The sequence below is a fragment of the Calypte anna genome, chromosome 3 (genome assembly GCF_003957555.1).
Source record: "Calypte anna isolate BGI_N300 chromosome 3, bCalAnn1_v1.p, whole genome shotgun sequence".
Taxonomy (NCBI): domain Eukaryota; kingdom Metazoa; phylum Chordata; class Aves; order Apodiformes; family Trochilidae; genus Calypte; species Calypte anna.
This window is the reverse complement of record NC_044246.1, coordinates 82,788,221-82,804,798: the sequence shown is the minus strand read 5'-3', so window position 1 is coordinate 82,804,798 and position 16,578 is coordinate 82,788,221. Positions and strand designations below refer to the sequence as shown.

The following is a 16,578-nucleotide window of genomic DNA, read 5'->3' as shown; positions in this document are numbered from 1 at the left end:
ATGACTTTTCTACAATGCCTCAAATTTATTAGGAGGAAGGTCAATGCATTTCAGGACAATCAAGCTTTATAGATCACATTTCCATACAAACAGTTCTCTTCCATTGCTAGGCAGCCACTGGTGTCAAAATCAGGCACACTTCAAAAAATACATTCTTCTCTCCAGTGAAACCAGCTCAGGTTTAAAGTCTTTATCTTGTCCCAAGAACAAGTGACTGGCCAGAGAGAAAGGTTTCATAGATCAGATTCAGCCTATGATCACCAAGTGAACAGTGGCTTATTTCAGAACAAAAACTTCCATGTAAATGCCATATTTCCCCTACAAAGAGTATTATTTTAGCAATACATAGAAAATCACTGACAAGGGATCTAAACACTGTCATTTATTCAGCACTGCAACTTGAAGACAGCATATGAGATCTCTCTGAAATTCATCCCCATATCAAATGCAAACATTACAGCTAGATGAAATTGCACATTTTTTAAAGCAATGATACTATTTGCTTCTCCTAATATGAAAAAAAAAAATTAAAATCAACATTTCTTCAGCTATGTGTTTATCCAGCTCCTTCTGGGATTTAAGTACAGCATCTCCATTAGGATAATCCTACTGTGAGAGATTCAATGAAGTTTAGTGTGATGCACACACTTCTGTGCCAACAATGGATTCTTTGTTGGATTCTACAGGATTTATTTGCCCCTCTTCTTTTAGCTTCACCAGTCTAAAGTCCTCCCTGACTTCTTCTAGCAGACTTGGCTTGAAAATGACATCCAGTGCTGTCATTGCCAAAGCTTTTGCTGTGCGCAAAGTGTAGAACTGTGCAGCCTCTGACCCTGCAGAAAAAAATGTAAGAGAGATTTCGGGTTAGATTACTTGTATTAGTTGCAAACCACTAGCTTACCACACAAGGCATATTCTATAAAATAAGATCTTCATGTTCCAATGGCAAGAAGAATGTCTTGAAAATCTGCTGGCATAAAGTATGTCTATTTTCTGCTGCCTCAAAACAAAGTTTCACTTACAAATACTTAACTTTCTGCTACTGATGTAAAACAACCAGGACCAAAACCAGGAAGTCTTCACATTTTTCTTTTTATCAGTACGTTTCTTTCCCAGAATACTGTGCACTCGGAGTAAAATCACTTTTAGCTTTTGGTTCATGTTTAGAAGCTATTCTGAATGGGGATGCTAGGGATCCTTTCTGCTAGGGATAATCCGAATTTCCTCCAGTGAGATGGAATACTAAGCCAGGCCTTTAGTATGAGGAGTTGTCATCCTTCCATATATATATATTAACTTTAAACACAAAAATAGCAATTCTGCATTTTGTCAGCCTCTAAGCTAATTGTTTCAGGGTCCATGTTCAGCTCAGATCCCATCATGCTTGAAGAAAGTAACAGTATTTTTATGCACATATTCACATGACTCACATTTCAGATCTATTACTTACACTTGTATACATTTACTACATTGTACCTTTGAAATACCATAGAAGCATGAGAAAACTTTAATCGTCTGTAATTTGAAATATGTACAACTTCTAGACTTGCTGTAGGGAAGAATAAGCAACCAGCCCCTACAGTGCCAGCAGTTCTACATCTAAACCTCTAACACACTTCACTTCCACTCACCTGCAGCTTCTGTGTACTCCTCAGTATGATTTAATGCATCAGAGCCAATATAAAAATAAGCATGAAGGCCAGGGACTACAAATGTAACATTTCCAAAGTCTGTGGAACCTAGAATCAGCATAGAAATTTTCTTAATTAACAAATGTAGAAGAGTTTTGAATGCTGTAAGAAAATGTATGATAGATATCTCCAGCCTATCACTAAAACAGAGTATCAATTGCCCCAAATACTAAAATAAAAGCATTTCTAATGAGTCGTTATCCATACAAAAATCTCCCATCACCAAGATGTTTTATCTAACTAGTCATCTTCAGATGCTGCTCTCCAGTGGGCTTCAAATCAATAAATAGTTATTGGACTGCAAGGACCGTGTATCAGCATGTTCCTAATTCATTCACTGTTAATTTTTTTATCAAGCACTTCCCAATAGTGAACTGTCTCAGAAACTCAGTAACAATGAAAGCTGCAAACCTTGTTTTTTCAGGCAGTTCAGCTATTTTCCTGCTACAGCCCTTAGAAGCAGGCCCAGCAACTCCTGCTTTTCATCAGTGTGCAAATATTCAGTGTTAGACAGGGAACTCTGAATAAGGAACAATCTACCTTTAAACAAACTACATTCCAGACACAACACTGGTACTTTGTAGACAAAAAAATTCTTGACAGCAATGATGCAGATTTTTATAATGATTCTGTCATTCCTTATCTCGTGAGAGATAAGTGCCTATCTCTCACAATACTGCCTTATCTATTTAAGGATACCTATCCAGAAGTAACAGATCCTTTATAGTAAATCATCCAAGAGTCTGCAACTACTTCTAGAGTGCTTTTCTAAATCCCAAACAAACAATCCATTCAGTATTTGTTAAAATCACATTTAGAAGATAGATAATCAACATACCAGTTACTGTGAAAGTCAGATACCACAGCAAATATTTTTAGTAGCAGGGAAAACTAAGTAAAAGCAGTGTAGTACTACCAACTGAGATCTCTAGAAATTCTCAGGCCAATCCAGAGCTGCAAGGCTTTTATTTTCTTTAGCAATGGCACATAAAATGACTGTTGCAAACATTTTAAGTTGTTTGTAACACATCACATCACCACTGTATTATAATACTTCATGGAGAGAAGATATTACTAACACCTTATGACTCAGTAATGAAATGACTGAAGAGTATAGATTTTACTTGGAGGCCTGTAGATATTAAAAGTGAGTCCACAGAGCCTACTTCGTGTGATGAAAGGACAAGACCAGCTTGCTATTTGCTCTGCCTAGAGACAAATAGAAGTAGCAAGGTTTGTCCAAAAACATGATCTTTTCCTATAAATTCAGTGTGCATTCTGAAGAAAATCCAACTCTTGCCACAGCAACAAGTTATTCTAATTTTCAGTAATCCACACTATTGATCCATTTTTCTGGTCAGCCTGGAAAGACAAATCAAAAGTCTATAAATTCTGCCTACTCCATATTACACCAAGAGTTCTAGACTTGCCTTACTAAGTCTAATACACAAACTGCTAGAAAGAGTGTGTTGACTTTTTTCGCTGTTCTCACTCAGTAAATGAAGCATTAGAAATTTTGCATCTCAGCTCTCCATCATGTAATTCCACTTACATTTACATCCACTCTCAATGCACAACCAGTTTAAAAGTTATTTTTGCTGAATGTAAAGGATTTAAACTTGGTATTTTCCAGTAAAATGAAGAGTTTACCAAACCAAAATTGAGGCAAGCTGGTAATAAAGACACAACAGTCAAAACTTCCCCTCTATCAGAAAAAAGTTACACCCTTTAGAAGTAATGACCTAGTGGCATGTTTGAAGTGCCAGATGTTCCAGTGGTTTCCATACATCTGGAACCATATGCTTACTAGAGATGTACAGATCTGGATTCCTTCTAGAAGCATAAGTAATCCACAGTTACCAATGCAATATACAGACTTGTTCACCATCTTCAATAGAATGGAACTGGGGAGCTTCAGCCTCTCAAAAATACATCGTGAAGATGCTTCTGTAGCCTCTTCAAATCACATAATGGAAGTCAGCATTACAACAAACATGGACAGAGACTCCAGGAAATAAATATACAATCTCAAGCTTCAAAAGTGCTATTTCCAAAATGTACTGGCTCCTTCTTAGAGTTGTATAAGCCTATCAGTCTTGTGCACCAGAAGCCAGCAAACTCCATGAATGCTACAAATATCACAGTAAGTTATCACAAGTGTGGGTCCTTCAGGTAAGGAGGGTATAAATATCCTGCAGCAACTTTGGGAGGGTACCAATATCCTGTAGCAGCACTACAAATGCTATAAATATCACAGTAAGTTATCACAAGTGTGGATCCTTCAGCTAAGAAGGGTATCAATATCCTGTAGCAGCACTATCATAGAATCATAGAATTGGCTGGGTTGGAAGGGACCTCTGAGATCAAGTCCAACCTTTGATCCACTACTGCTGCAGTCACCAGACCATGGCACTGAGTGCCACATCCAGTCTCTTTTTAAATATCTCCAGGGACAGAGAATCCACTACTTCCCTGGGCAGCCCATTCCAATGTCTGATCACCTCTCCGTAAAGAAATTCTTTCTAATATCCAACCTAAACCTCCCCTGGCACAACTTGAGACCGTGCCCTCTTGTCTTGCTGAAAGTCGTCTGGGAAAAGAGACCAACCCCCCCCCTGGCTACACCCTCCTTTCAGGGAGTTGTAGAGAGTGATGAGGTCTCCCCTGAGCCTCCTCCAGACTGAACACTCCCAGCTCCCTCAGCCCTTCCTCACAGGACTTGTGCTGGATCCCTTCACCAGCCTGCTTGCTCTTTGGACCTGCTCCAGCACCTCAATCTCCTTCCTGAACTGAGGGGCCCAGAACTGGACACAGTACTCGAGGTGTGGCCTCACCAGCGCTGAGTACAGGGTTAGAATCCCTTCCCTGGACCTGCTGGCCACGCTGTTCCTATGCTACCAGCAGGAGATAACAGGTCACTGCACGTGGTTGAAGCTAACTCAGACTGACAATTTCACATCACCCTGGCTGTGTGACTAATGACTGGAGTGTGCACCAGGCACACAGAAGGGTAGTGTGATTTGATGGACCAGAGGAACTCTTCATAATGCTTAGCTGCCTAGAGAGATACCTGTAAGCAGACAGGCACTAATACCCATGTCGAGCTGGCAGTGGGTATGCTCGGCTGTTAATGACTCTGCCGCTGCACAGACATGGAGAAGCAACTGAGCTATCTTCCTTCCCTTTCAACAGAAGCAACTGATATCCTAAAAGAAAAGATTGAAAACCATATGAAAACTAAACAAATACCAGGTCTGGAAAAAGATGAGACAGAACACTCAGCCCCCTCCCAAAAAGGGCAGCGTACAAAATTCAACCCCTGTGTTTCTGAAGACAGCTCTTGGTCACCACTCCTCAATCCCCACTACAAAAATTCAGAGAAGCAGCTGTGGAAAGAAAATTCAGTGAAGTGTACTGCAGCATGCAACAAAAAGGCAATGGCTCAAGCACCATCTGACATTTGACAAGCAATTTAAGGACAGCACAGGCATAGGGTTTCAGTTTAACATTTAACATGTTAAGCATTTAGCATTCATCTTGTCACGCAACACACATATGAAAGCACTGTCTCAATTGGGTGTCTCTACTACGTTCATTTTAAGCCCTCTGGACCAGCAAGAACACCAGGATTCAGGATCTTCACCTTTAATACAGTGGTTTGAGGGAGGCAGTGCAAAGCTCCATATAGTTTCAGTACAGTAAGCATTCTAAATAAGGTTCCTCATCACCTTTCTTAGGCTAAATGAGTATAATAGTAGGTCTTATTTGCACCATACTGAAAAAAAAAAATAAAATCCATATGTTATTATAATTTGGTTTTAAACTGAAAACAATGAGCCAATTGGAGAAAGTGTTCTAGGTTTTGTTTAATTTGGAAGGGAAGTAAAATATGCAAAACAAACCAAAATCTCAATGATCCAAAAATAATCTGCATTTAAGATAAGGAAGACTGGTACCACAGTCAAATTAATTGTAATAGTAATTTTTTTACTTAATCTTTTTCTTCCAACCAAAGAGAAAAAAACATTAACACGAGTGGAGTAAAAACATTTATATAGACAATTACAATCAGCAGAGAAGGCTATGAAGCACCAGCAGCAGACAGACTCTAAAAGAACTCCTCTAGGAAGATTCTGGGAAAACACTTCCAAGAGTCATGAGAAATCCACCTGGGCATTCAAGAATTCACACTCCTATCACCAAACCTCAGAGACCAAGAACATGAAATAGTTTGAGGCATAGACAAGACACAGAAGTGAACACCTACTTTAACAACACCTTTGGAAAACTTATCTGTTGAAATCAAGAACTAAAGTTAGAGGCATGGAATTAGCTGTTAATGGAAAGCTGTTTAAATTAGCATTGCTAAAATGCCTAAATTTTCACTTTAAAATATCTTCAAAAACAGCCTCTAAAATATTACTTAGATGCTAGTACATTTGTTTATATGTAGGCCTGGAAAATATTTTTAAACAAGGTTCCTAAAAACTGAATCTCATCATCATTCATAGCATAAACCAGGATTCTGTAATTCAAAGCAACAGAATGAGCCACAATTCATTCCACATCCTCACATCCCCAGGAAGACAGTTCTTACCTTTCACTCCTTGCACCCCTCCTCTCAACTAAACTGTTACTAGACATTTTCAGAAATATTATCAGAAAATAATTACTGCTTTCCGTATCCCTTGAGAAAATTTCTCAGCTTTTACAACAATGACAGAAACACGGGACAGAGGTAGGATCCTTTTAAAGAGCTTCTGTTTACTAATTTGGCTTTTTCATTCTGAACAAACTATGTTTAGCCTACCTCTACCCCATTATTTTATTCCCATAAGCATTGATCAATCTAGGCTTAAGTCATGACAGAAAATCCAAATCAATTTACCTGACAAGCCATTCAAGATACAATCTTCTGATATAAACTCTATTCCAAGCTTCTTTCCGTTCTCCTTGTAAACTTTCTGCAGGCTCTTATTTGGGAGCACATTGTAATAATCATTTTCACCACCCTTTATTTCCACCTAGACAAAAAAAAACAAAACAAAAAACAAAGCCAAACCCAAATGATTAGAAAATTTTCACCAACAAGAGCCAGTTTAATGTAAACAATTTAAAGCCTGGAAAAGTTAAACATGTCTATCCCGTATCAAAATAGACTTAAGTGCTAAGTTTCTTTCAAAAATGTAACTTTCTGCCAAATATTAGCTCTGACAAACATAGATGATATTCTGTCAAACTTGCACTAGACAAGAGGCATGGATTTCACTGCATGGCATGGATCCAGAGGCATGGATTTCACCAAGAGCATCTCCAAAATAATTAGCAAACACTTCCTATAACACCTTCAAATGATTTTGACTGCAGTTACTATTAAACCACACAAAAACCAATTCAGCCTTTAATCAACTTCTACTTTACCACTTTTTGTTTAGAACACTTCCAATTAATGACAGCCCCATTCACAAGATGCCTTCACAGAGAAAAAGTTTGAAAATTAATGTAAAAAACATATCAATGTCAAGATTCAAGAGAGATGTTAACTTCATTCTGCATAAAGTATGTTTTCTGAAATCCTTTCCCAGTTAGAGGGGATGTACTAGCAAAGCAGCACCTAATGCCTCAAATAGACCTTAAAATCCACTAGCTCATGTTCATATACACTGTCTCTACTTGTTCTGATAAGCAAAGTCTTTTCACAGCTGTATCAGCCACTGGTCTGAAACTACAGAGCATTAAATAAAAAAACAAAACCCACCTCTTGGCAAGGTAATGATTTTGCTGGAAACAGGTATAAGAGAGACACTTATTTCCACCTACCCAAAGCAAGAAAATGAGAATGCCACCTGAAAAAAAAATTCACTCAGTTTTTCACACCTGTTTGTTCCATGAACCTGCAGTTTAATGGGGCAGAAAGTAGAGGGATACTCCAGCTACTGAAAGAGAGCCAGAGGTCACCTACATCTTGTGGAGTCAAGAGGAGGATCTACAAAATTACAGACTGGTCCTATCCTCAACTTCTGAAGAGATTATAGAGCAAATAAATCTTCCTAAAACCCACATTCAGGCACACAAATCACAAGGCAACTGTTACTAACCAGCACAGATTCATGGCACAGCAGATGATGCATGACCAAGCTTAGATTTTCACTCTGGCAGGTCTGGCTCAGTGGACAAAGGAGACATTCAGGCTCAACGTGTTACAGTCAGTGGCACAAAAATCAAATTGCTGCCTGTTACTTGTAGCATCCATCTGCAATCAGTACTGGGGCTATTAATGGTTTAATATCTTTATTATTGATGCAGACAACTCATGTGAGATTCCATCTCCTGTTTTGTATTCAGCTTTGTGTTCTTGAGCTCAAGACTGAGCCAAGTCCAGGGGAAAGCCACCAAGATGATTATGGTAGCAGAGAACATGCCATGAAAGAACTTGGTTTATTGAGCTGTCAGAAAAGAAAATTAAGCTGTCTAGCAGCTACCAGATGGGGAGGGTAGAGAGAAGACAGAACCAGACTTGGAGATGCCCAGTGATATGAGGAGAAGTAAAGGAAATTCCTGCTAGATACAACAGAACCACAAAAGTTGGTTGAAGGTGGAGAGAAACTCTAAAAGCCATCTTGCCCAACTCCCCTGCTCAAGCAAGGTCACCTAGAGGTGGTTGTCCTGGACAGGATCAATGACAGGATCAAACCAGATCAATGCAGCTTTTGAGCATCTCCAAGGATGGAAACACCATCATTTCTCCAGGCAACCTGTTCCAGTGCTCAGTCATCTCAGTATCAAGAATAGGAAAAATCTGCTTGCTATGAGGTGGGTAGAGAACTGTTGAGAGAGGTGGTAGAGTTTCATTCTTGGAGATAAGCATAAGTCCACACAGCACTGAACAATCTGCTCCAACAGGCCCTGCTCTGAACAGAGGGTCAGCCTAGATGATCTCTACGTCTCTCCCAGCCTAGATTATTCTATGATCCTGTGGCATTCTATTTATAAAATAAAGCTTGCTTTCAGGACACAAGCCAACAGCATAGCAAATAGGACCATTGACATTTGTTTTTTCTTCAGCTCAACACCATGCAGGCAAATGCTGTAAGCCTCCCTCTCCCATTCTGGCCCACCTTATCTCCACCATTACAGAAACACAAGACAAGGAACATATTCTTACTTTGCATCCTGTGGCTAGTGCTGCAGATTTGAAGCAGTTCTCAACCTTCTCTGTCAGCACAGAAAGATCTTTCATTGAAGGGGCACGCAAATAAAACTCTAGTTCAGTGTAAGAAGGAATGATATTAGGTTTCACACCACCATTTTTTATTACACCTGCAGAAAGGGAAAAGTCATGTTATTAGTTGCATATAAATGCATGTTGCATATAAATGCAAATGTTTGATCGTCAGATTGAAATGAAACTCCTTGGTCAAGAACTAAATAAAGAAAAAATAACAAATCACTGAGCACGAAATTGATAAAGAATGTAAAAATAAAGTACATGAACAGATTTTCCTCATTATACCAGATTAAGTATATGTTTTTCAGCAAAATTTCACTGCAGTCTTTGTTTTTCTGTTGTAAACCTAGAGGCAAGCCAAACTAGCATTTTTTATCCTTGAAATTCAAAGCATGAGAGTCAAAGAAATCTGGCTACCACTGGAAAAGATTTGTTATACACAGTACCTTGGATTCCAGCTTTTAGTTTCCTCAGCTAGAACATTTCCAACTCGCTTTGCCAGTTTGGAGAGAAATTGAGTAAGTTGCATTTCTTAGCAATACTGGGGCAACGTATGCGTTGCAGTGCACAGAAGGTTCATTAAGTTATTAATACTAATTCTTTAGAAATACTGCAGTGTGAAATATACAGTTTTATTCAAGAGTGAAGTTTGAGTTGAAAGTGTTCCCTCAAAGAACTGTGTGAGAACTACGTAAGTTTTCAATTATGTCATGAGAGGCACTACCATAAAAGACCATAATATTTAGATATTTCAATTGAAAAAAACCAACATTGTAGACCTCAAGCCTACATTATTTCTTAATGCTTTAACAGCTCCTTGCTTTTAACAGGCTGCCTGTTTCCCTGGGCTCCTCTCCTCAACTTATATATGTGAAATGAGATTTGTTCCCTACAGAACCTGAGAAACTACCCACCTTTAGATGGAAATACTGTACAGTGCTACTGATGTGTCACTGAAGCCTGATGCAGTAAACCTATCCAGGCTATGAGCTCCTCCCTTAAGTAAAATCATTCCAGCCTCAAACAAAATCATAGTGAACTGTGTTGAATAAAGCCACTATCATTACTAGTTCATAAAAAAGGAACACTGCAGGTAAGAGGGACAGACACCACAGAGAAGGAACCAGAAAATCAGCAAGTAACAACGCAAATTTGCTAGACACACCACATGTTTGATCAGAACAAGTGGCTTAATGAACTTTCATTTGTCTTCCAACACATTTGTAAGTGGGACTGGGTACAGTCTAAAAGAACATCTACACTTAAATTTCAAATCAATTAATATGGACTGGACAGCTTAAAAGTAGGCTGCCTGCATGCTACTTATAACACTCAGCTTGCCCTGTTTCTAGATGGAATTTTTTTTTTACAGCTTGTTTATTACGATTTCTTGAACAGAAAAAAATACATATTCCTATTTTTCAAGGCGGAAAACATTTATTTAATTCATGAGCAGAGAAGAAAGAAAATTATGAAATATTAGACAAGCTCAAGTCAACATTGTTCAAATACATGTTGGCTTGGATTTGAACTAGTGTTCAAACACAAGTGAGAAATTCTAAACTTCAGCTAATGGAAACTATTTCTGTTCTTGTTAGTGGGTTAACACTAACATTTTTAGGATCACTTAAGTCAGCCATGGCTGTTTCTGCAAGCCTGCACCACAAGACCTCCAACACCCTGTTGTAAAGAAAGAATTCATAAAATTAAAACTCTTTCTGCCTGTTTATACTTCCTGTATACTTCCTTCATTCTGCCTGTTTATACACTCATTTTATGTATTTCCATTTAGAAAATCAGGTTTCTTATGGCAGCTGCTTTTTTTCCTACGTTACTCATGTAGCCTTTAGAAACTAAGAAAGGAGTGTTTGGAGGTTTGAAGCTTAGACCCAGTAGAAGACTTAGGCACTTCCAGTCTTAAACCTGTAATACAAAGGTTTCAGACACCAAAACTGATAGTTAAGTGCCTTGTTTCCTACAGAGCAATAGGAGAGCTAAGACTATGCCTGCTGTCTGAAAATCATTCAAGTAACTGCAAATATCTTGACCCACAGTGAAAAGTCTTAGAGCTTCCAGACTCCAACAGATATCCTGGAGAAAAACACAGACACATATTATACAGCACAAGCAGCTAAGACTTATAATGATTATTAGCTCAGAATTTCTGGAATTGCTTTAAGCTCATTACCAGCTTTTCAAATAAACAGTTCTACCTTCCTGAGTCCTGTAGATATGGCAAAAATTATTAATTTCAACCTGGAAAAAGTTGTGTTGGGTGTCATAAGGAAAACCCTGGTTTAAAGCTAAAGGACAGCTTCCACCTCAACTTCTGAAACTTTGTCACTATAGAAAAAGAAATGCATGATTTTGAATGAGTACAAGTTAAGCTTAATGGTGAACATGTCTTATGTTTAAGACCTGTCTACTATATATTTAATATTAGAATACAATGCACACTGAGTTGATTTGGCTTCTAACCAGAACTATAGAGGCTTCTGCCATCACTTGGTTTTTATACTTCAGCAAATAAGCGTCCATTACTCTAGACCACCCACTACACTTTCCAGAAATGTCACTTAATTAATGGAAGGTATACCACAAAAATCATGCAGTGGTAATTAATTTTTTGCTTTCATCTTACACCTATGCAAACACATGTACATTAATGAATTCAAGGCCACCTATCAAAATAAACTTAGGTTATTTTGTTTTTCCTGAACAGCAGCTCTTAAAATTTTCCCAGCCTCTCCCAGTGTTCTCTTTTGAATGTGAGCCATAAGCCTATCTTCAGAAGTTAGTTCTGAACACTGACATGATTTTAAAGATCACAGACAAACTATTTAAATTAAATGGTGCTATTTCATAATATTTGAAGCTGCTATAGTACTGTAGTGAAATAATGAAATATTTTATGGGATTTTGTAAGTTAGTATTTCAACAGCCTAAACCTTTACTTGCTGGACATTAGATTTAATGAAGATCTCACCATGAACTCTCCAGGTCGGTTTCATTTGCTGTCTTAAAACAGACAGATTGTTGTATGCAAGAACAGCAGCATCTAATGCATTAACTCCTTCCCAAGGATAAGCAGCAGCATGAGAAGCTTTTCCATAGTATTTCACAGTCACACTAGGAGATAAAAGGCATTGCTTATTTGTTTTTCATTCACTGAAACAACTCTAAAATAAAAGTTCCTTTTGTTCACACAAATATGTTGCTGGTTAGATTTTGTGCACCGGAACACCAAACAATTTACCTGGCACTACACTATTGCAAAGCTGAACTCTGAGTAGGGGATGAGGCTGAAAGATTTCTAAAAAAAAAAAAAAAAATCAATAAAATGGAACAACAAAAAGAGAATTATGCAAAAGAGCTACCAGTAAGATAGTGGTATGCAGCCTTTTCCTGACAAGTACAGACATGACATACTAATTAAATGTTTCCAGCACTTCTTGTTCACACACAAATTGTTCTCCAACACTGTGCTGAGACTTAGTTACTAGCATTCTTAGATGGTAAGAAAACTTTTATTTGTAAATTAGAAGTTGATTGTCCTAATTCCTCTTTAATGCCAATAAAACGTGGACAGCAGAAATATACTACTAGGATCACATGCAAGCCATGTCTACATAACAGAAGTCATATTTTTATCAGTACTAGAGATTTTAACTTAACAGCTTGTACTTAACAACCAGTCCTTTACAGAAAAAACTCCACCCTTAAGCTCAGAGTTCCCCAAAGACACACAAGCTGTCTCTTACCCTCCCCTAGGACAAGCTGACTGAATTGCCTGTCATCCTGTCTTGCCCAGCTGCAGCTTAGCCTCTTGTCCTTAGCTGACCCCTCATGCCCTGACCCATGCCATGGATGCAAGATAATACCAGGACACAACACTGGATAGCAAAGAGGGACACAGTAGAGTGGTACAGTTGCAGCAAACACCTGCTACTTCCTGCAATCCAAACTAACTATGCCTGCTTTCATCCTCCCTTGTGCTCCAAAGTCAAACACACGTCCCATTTAAACAAAGTTCATACTTACAGATATTATGATTATGAAATCAAGATAAAAAACCCCCATACGTTAACAACCCAGGTATTAGACTGACACTCCTCAAATCAGCTCACAAAGAAGGCAGAACAGATCTCAAGATATTCTCAAGAAAAATGGAAAGAAGGCAAAGTAAAGCAGGAAGTCATGTTGCAATCTTTTTTTTTCCCCCCCCAAGAAACATTCACTTCTTACTTAAAAATCTTCTTTCTTGTTCTGCTGTTGCTACACAGGTGTCACATGCTCTCAAAAAGCCCAACAGATTTTGGTGAATAATGCAATGCTAAGCCAGTTTAAGAATATTAGCAAAAGGTGTTAGATCTGTTTGAACAATGAATAGGCTGATTAGGTGAAGGATAAGTGAATACAAATCAGCAACTTTTGCCACATATTCACCAGTTTTCCCTGTATGTCAATTTTAGTTCAGGTACATGCCAGCTTCAAAGTTTGCAGATACAGCACTACTAGCAATTTAGTGATGGCCAGTCCTCCAATTCCTTGAAAACAACCAAAAGGTCAATTACTAATAACGAAAAGAGTCTTTGTACCTTTGGATTTTCATTATTACATAAAAAGATAAGCTGAGTATTTCAAGCTTTTGCAGATAGTAAGCTTTTTGGTCTGTACTTTGGTCCCATGTCTCCTCCATGCTCGATGTTAAAAGGCTATCTAGGTCTTGCCTCCTACAACAGACCATCATCTCCAAGGGGAGCTTTCCCAATCTTCCTGTATCAAATTCAAAAGGCTACTGCAACAGTTGAAATGAACAAAAAGGCAAAACTATCAATGAAAACTGCACTTCAAAGATGATAAATGTAAGTTACAGCAGCCAAAAGCCAAGCTGAAGTAAGGATGTAACAATAATCAGTTAAGACTCTCCAGAAACACAGTGAAATATTACAGCAGAGGTCTGGCTAAGCAAGAAGGCTAGGTGTTGCCAGCCTGGTCAGCTACTACCATAAAACTCAGCAGCAAATTACCCATCAGGAATAGCACTGGCAAAAGCAGGATGGCCAATAAAATCAAGCACATAGGTGCAGGAAAGTAGTACAACCAAGATGAAAACAGCAGTCAGTACATTAAGTCAGAAACAGATGGAAAAAGTTGTATTTAAATATGATAGAATTCAGTCAGAGACAGGCAAATGTAATACTTGGAAAACACTTTTGCACTGCAAGGAGGTTACTAGTGGAGTCTCTACAGCACAAGACCTCAAGAATCATTATTAACTGAGGCATAAAATGTAAAAACCTGCTGACAGACTACTTCTGGAGCACTGAAAACAGGAGAAGTTTACAATACCTAAGGAAGAAGAGCATGGCCTTGCAGACTGACAGAGCAAGAATGAAATTAAACAAGTATTTTTAAGAAATCATGTACCTACAGACTAAGGATTTGTCTAAGAGTTGACTGCTTGAAAATGACTGAAGAGAAAAGCCCCTAACATGCCAGATGTCTCCCAAACTGTAAGTAGACACTATGATCCCAGCATCAGCTGAGTAACACCTAAGGAAATTCCATCTCAAGTACTGCATCCAATTCTGGTTATGAACATCCAGGAAGAAGTACTTCAAGGTGAGCCAAGTGACTTCAAGTACAAACAAACAAGTGCTGACACAGAACAGCAGGGCTAATAAAAAGAAGATAAGGCATAATTTCTCAAGAGTTGTATTGCTAGCTTGCAAAATAAAAAAATGCTGAGTGAAGGTACGACTGCTGTCTGTACTTACAGTGGGGGTAAACATGAAGGAAAACCAAGAACTACTTTAAAAAAAAAAAAAAAAAGTTTACCTGAGAGTTAATAAAGTGGCCATGATTAAATTTAGGCTGAAAGATAACCCAGATTCAAACAGCAGTCAGGCTAAGCTGGCTGTTTCATTCAAAAGTGGGAGATAAAACCTGCAACACTACCAAAACTTATTAAAACGTGTACAGAGGACTACATGACCTGGTGGCCAAGAGAGCCAGAACTGCGATCCACAAGACTCCCTCCAGCTGCATATTCTAAAATTTGAAGATAATCAGATGCAAGTGCAAAACAACAGAGAAATGCCTAGAAATAGGAGAAGAATGGACTTTGGGGAGACATGATGGTTATCTCAAAACAGTCTTGGATCTTTAGACTCAACAGCACTTCAGAAGAACGGCTCGGAGCATCCGGAGCATTGACCTGGCTCTTTACCTCAAAGACTCTTTTGTCTGAAGGTCAGCTGCAAGGTCCCCTACCTTGAGTTCGTCCCTTTCCAAAGAACCTGCCCTGCTCGGAGAGGGGAAAAAAGCTAATGACAAGGCAACCCTTCCCACCTGAACCCGTTCACTCACTCGTGCTCGGCCACATCGGGCAGGTAAGCCGCGTTTTCCTGCGAGGGGTGCGCCATCAAAACCACATCCAGGCCGTCGAAGGCTCCAGCCTTTATCAGGTCTATTTTGCCTCCTCCTTGTTCCTCCGCGGGCGTCCCCAGGACCGTGACCTGCAGCAGAAACTCGGAGAAGTCAGCGCCCGAGCGGCTCACAGGGAGCGGGGCCGCAGCCACCCCGCCTCGGGAGGCGAGCTCTCACCTGGACGGCGACGGGCGGGGGCTGCGGCAGCCTCTCCAGGGCGGCCTTCAGCCCCAGCGCGGCGGCGGCTCCCACCTCGGCGATCAGGTTGTGCCCACAGGCGTGGCCGATGCCGGGCAAAGCGTCGTATTCGCAGAGGAAGGCGAAGCGGAGCGGCCGAGAGCCCTGAGATGCGGCCGTGCCCCAGTCTGCGCGGAAGGCCGTGTCCAGCTTGTAGCGCGGCTGCACGGCCCAAGTGGCTCCCGGCAGCTCCTCGCTGGAGAAGAACCGGGTCAGGGTGTCGTGCGCCCGGTGCTCCTCGTAGGCCAGCTCGGGCCGGCTCCAGATGTCCCGGCTCAGCGCGCCCAGCCGCGACGCGTTCAGATCCACCATCTCGCACGCCCACTGCTTCAGTGTCTCCAGCGGCGGCAGCCCGGCGGCGGGGCCGCCCTGCGGAGGGTCCTGCGGCCCCATAAGAGACCGGCGGGGCGGGCAGGGTCTACACGCACCTGCCGGCACCCCTCTCCTCCTCACGCAACGCCCCCTTACATCTCCCCCAGCAGTGTGACCTGCCCACGCCTGCCACCGCCCTCATTTATAGCCTCCGCGGCGCAGCAGGGCAGCCTGGGAAATGTAGTTCTTCACCCCGGCACGACCAGTCTGCCAGGCCCGATCAGAACTACCCGTCCCAGCGCGCCCCGGGAGGGGGTGGAGGGTGGGTTGTGCCCTAGGGACTCTGCGCCCACGTGGGGACAGCCTTCCCGCTACTCGCGGATCCTGTCAGCCACAGCGCGATGCTGGTGACAAGCACCTTTCAGTCCTCAGCTACTTTCTGCGCGCCATTTCCCAGAGTCCGAGTGTAGAATCTGCCGTAATTCCACAGTGCTTGCAAATTAACAGCCTATTTTCTCCAACATAGCCCTTATTTTTTCAACTAGAAGGTTTTAAAGTGGCCAACAGGACGAGGGAAGCGAACACCCCCCTTCTATTCGGTACTGCTGAGGCTGCACCTCGAATACCGTGTTTTGGGCCCCTCACTACATGAAGGACATTGAGCTGCTGGAGAGTGTC

The 16,578-nt window shown here is 40.6% G+C and overlaps 1 protein-coding gene across 2 annotated transcripts; it reads right to left on the bottom strand.

The window, feature by feature from the left end:
* Positions 1 to 371: 371 nt before the first annotated feature.
* PM20D2 (peptidase M20 domain containing 2) lies at positions 372 to 16,076 on the bottom strand. 2 transcript variants are annotated; one of them, XM_030447844.1, is made up of 7 exons: positions 15,529 to 16,076; positions 15,292 to 15,440; positions 11,906 to 12,048; positions 8,857 to 9,011; positions 6,580 to 6,715; positions 1,632 to 1,739; positions 372 to 833 (listed from the first exon to the last, which is right to left on the bottom strand). In XM_030447844.1, the coding sequence occupies exons 1-7, from the start codon at positions 15,979 to 15,981 to the stop codon at positions 631 to 633; spliced, it is 1,347 nt and encodes a 448-aa protein (XP_030303704.1). In that variant the 5' UTR covers positions 15,982 to 16,076; the 3' UTR covers positions 372 to 630. The 2 variants fall into 2 exon arrangements, with proteins under 2 accessions (XP_030303704.1, XP_030303705.1); XM_030447845.1 differs by lacking the exon at positions 372 to 833 and adding an exon at positions 4,762 to 4,897 and having other exon boundaries at positions 1,703 to 1,739.
* Positions 16,077 to 16,578: the final 502 nt, after the last annotated feature.

Bases quoted from the DNA above. Each gene is read 5' to 3' on its own strand.
- PM20D2 (XM_030447844.1), bottom strand. From the start codon at position 15,981: ATGGGGCCGCAGGACCCTCCGCAGGGCGGCCCCGCCGCCGGGCTGCCG. The intron at 12,049-15,291 runs GTGAGTGAACGG...TTTATCTCCTAG, and splicing joins CCCGATGTGGCCGAGCACGA to TGTGACTGTGAAATACTATG. The intron at 1,740-6,579 runs GTAAATTGATTT...TGCTGATTCTAG, and splicing joins TATCTTGAATGGCTTGTCAG to GTTCCACAGACTTTGGAAAT.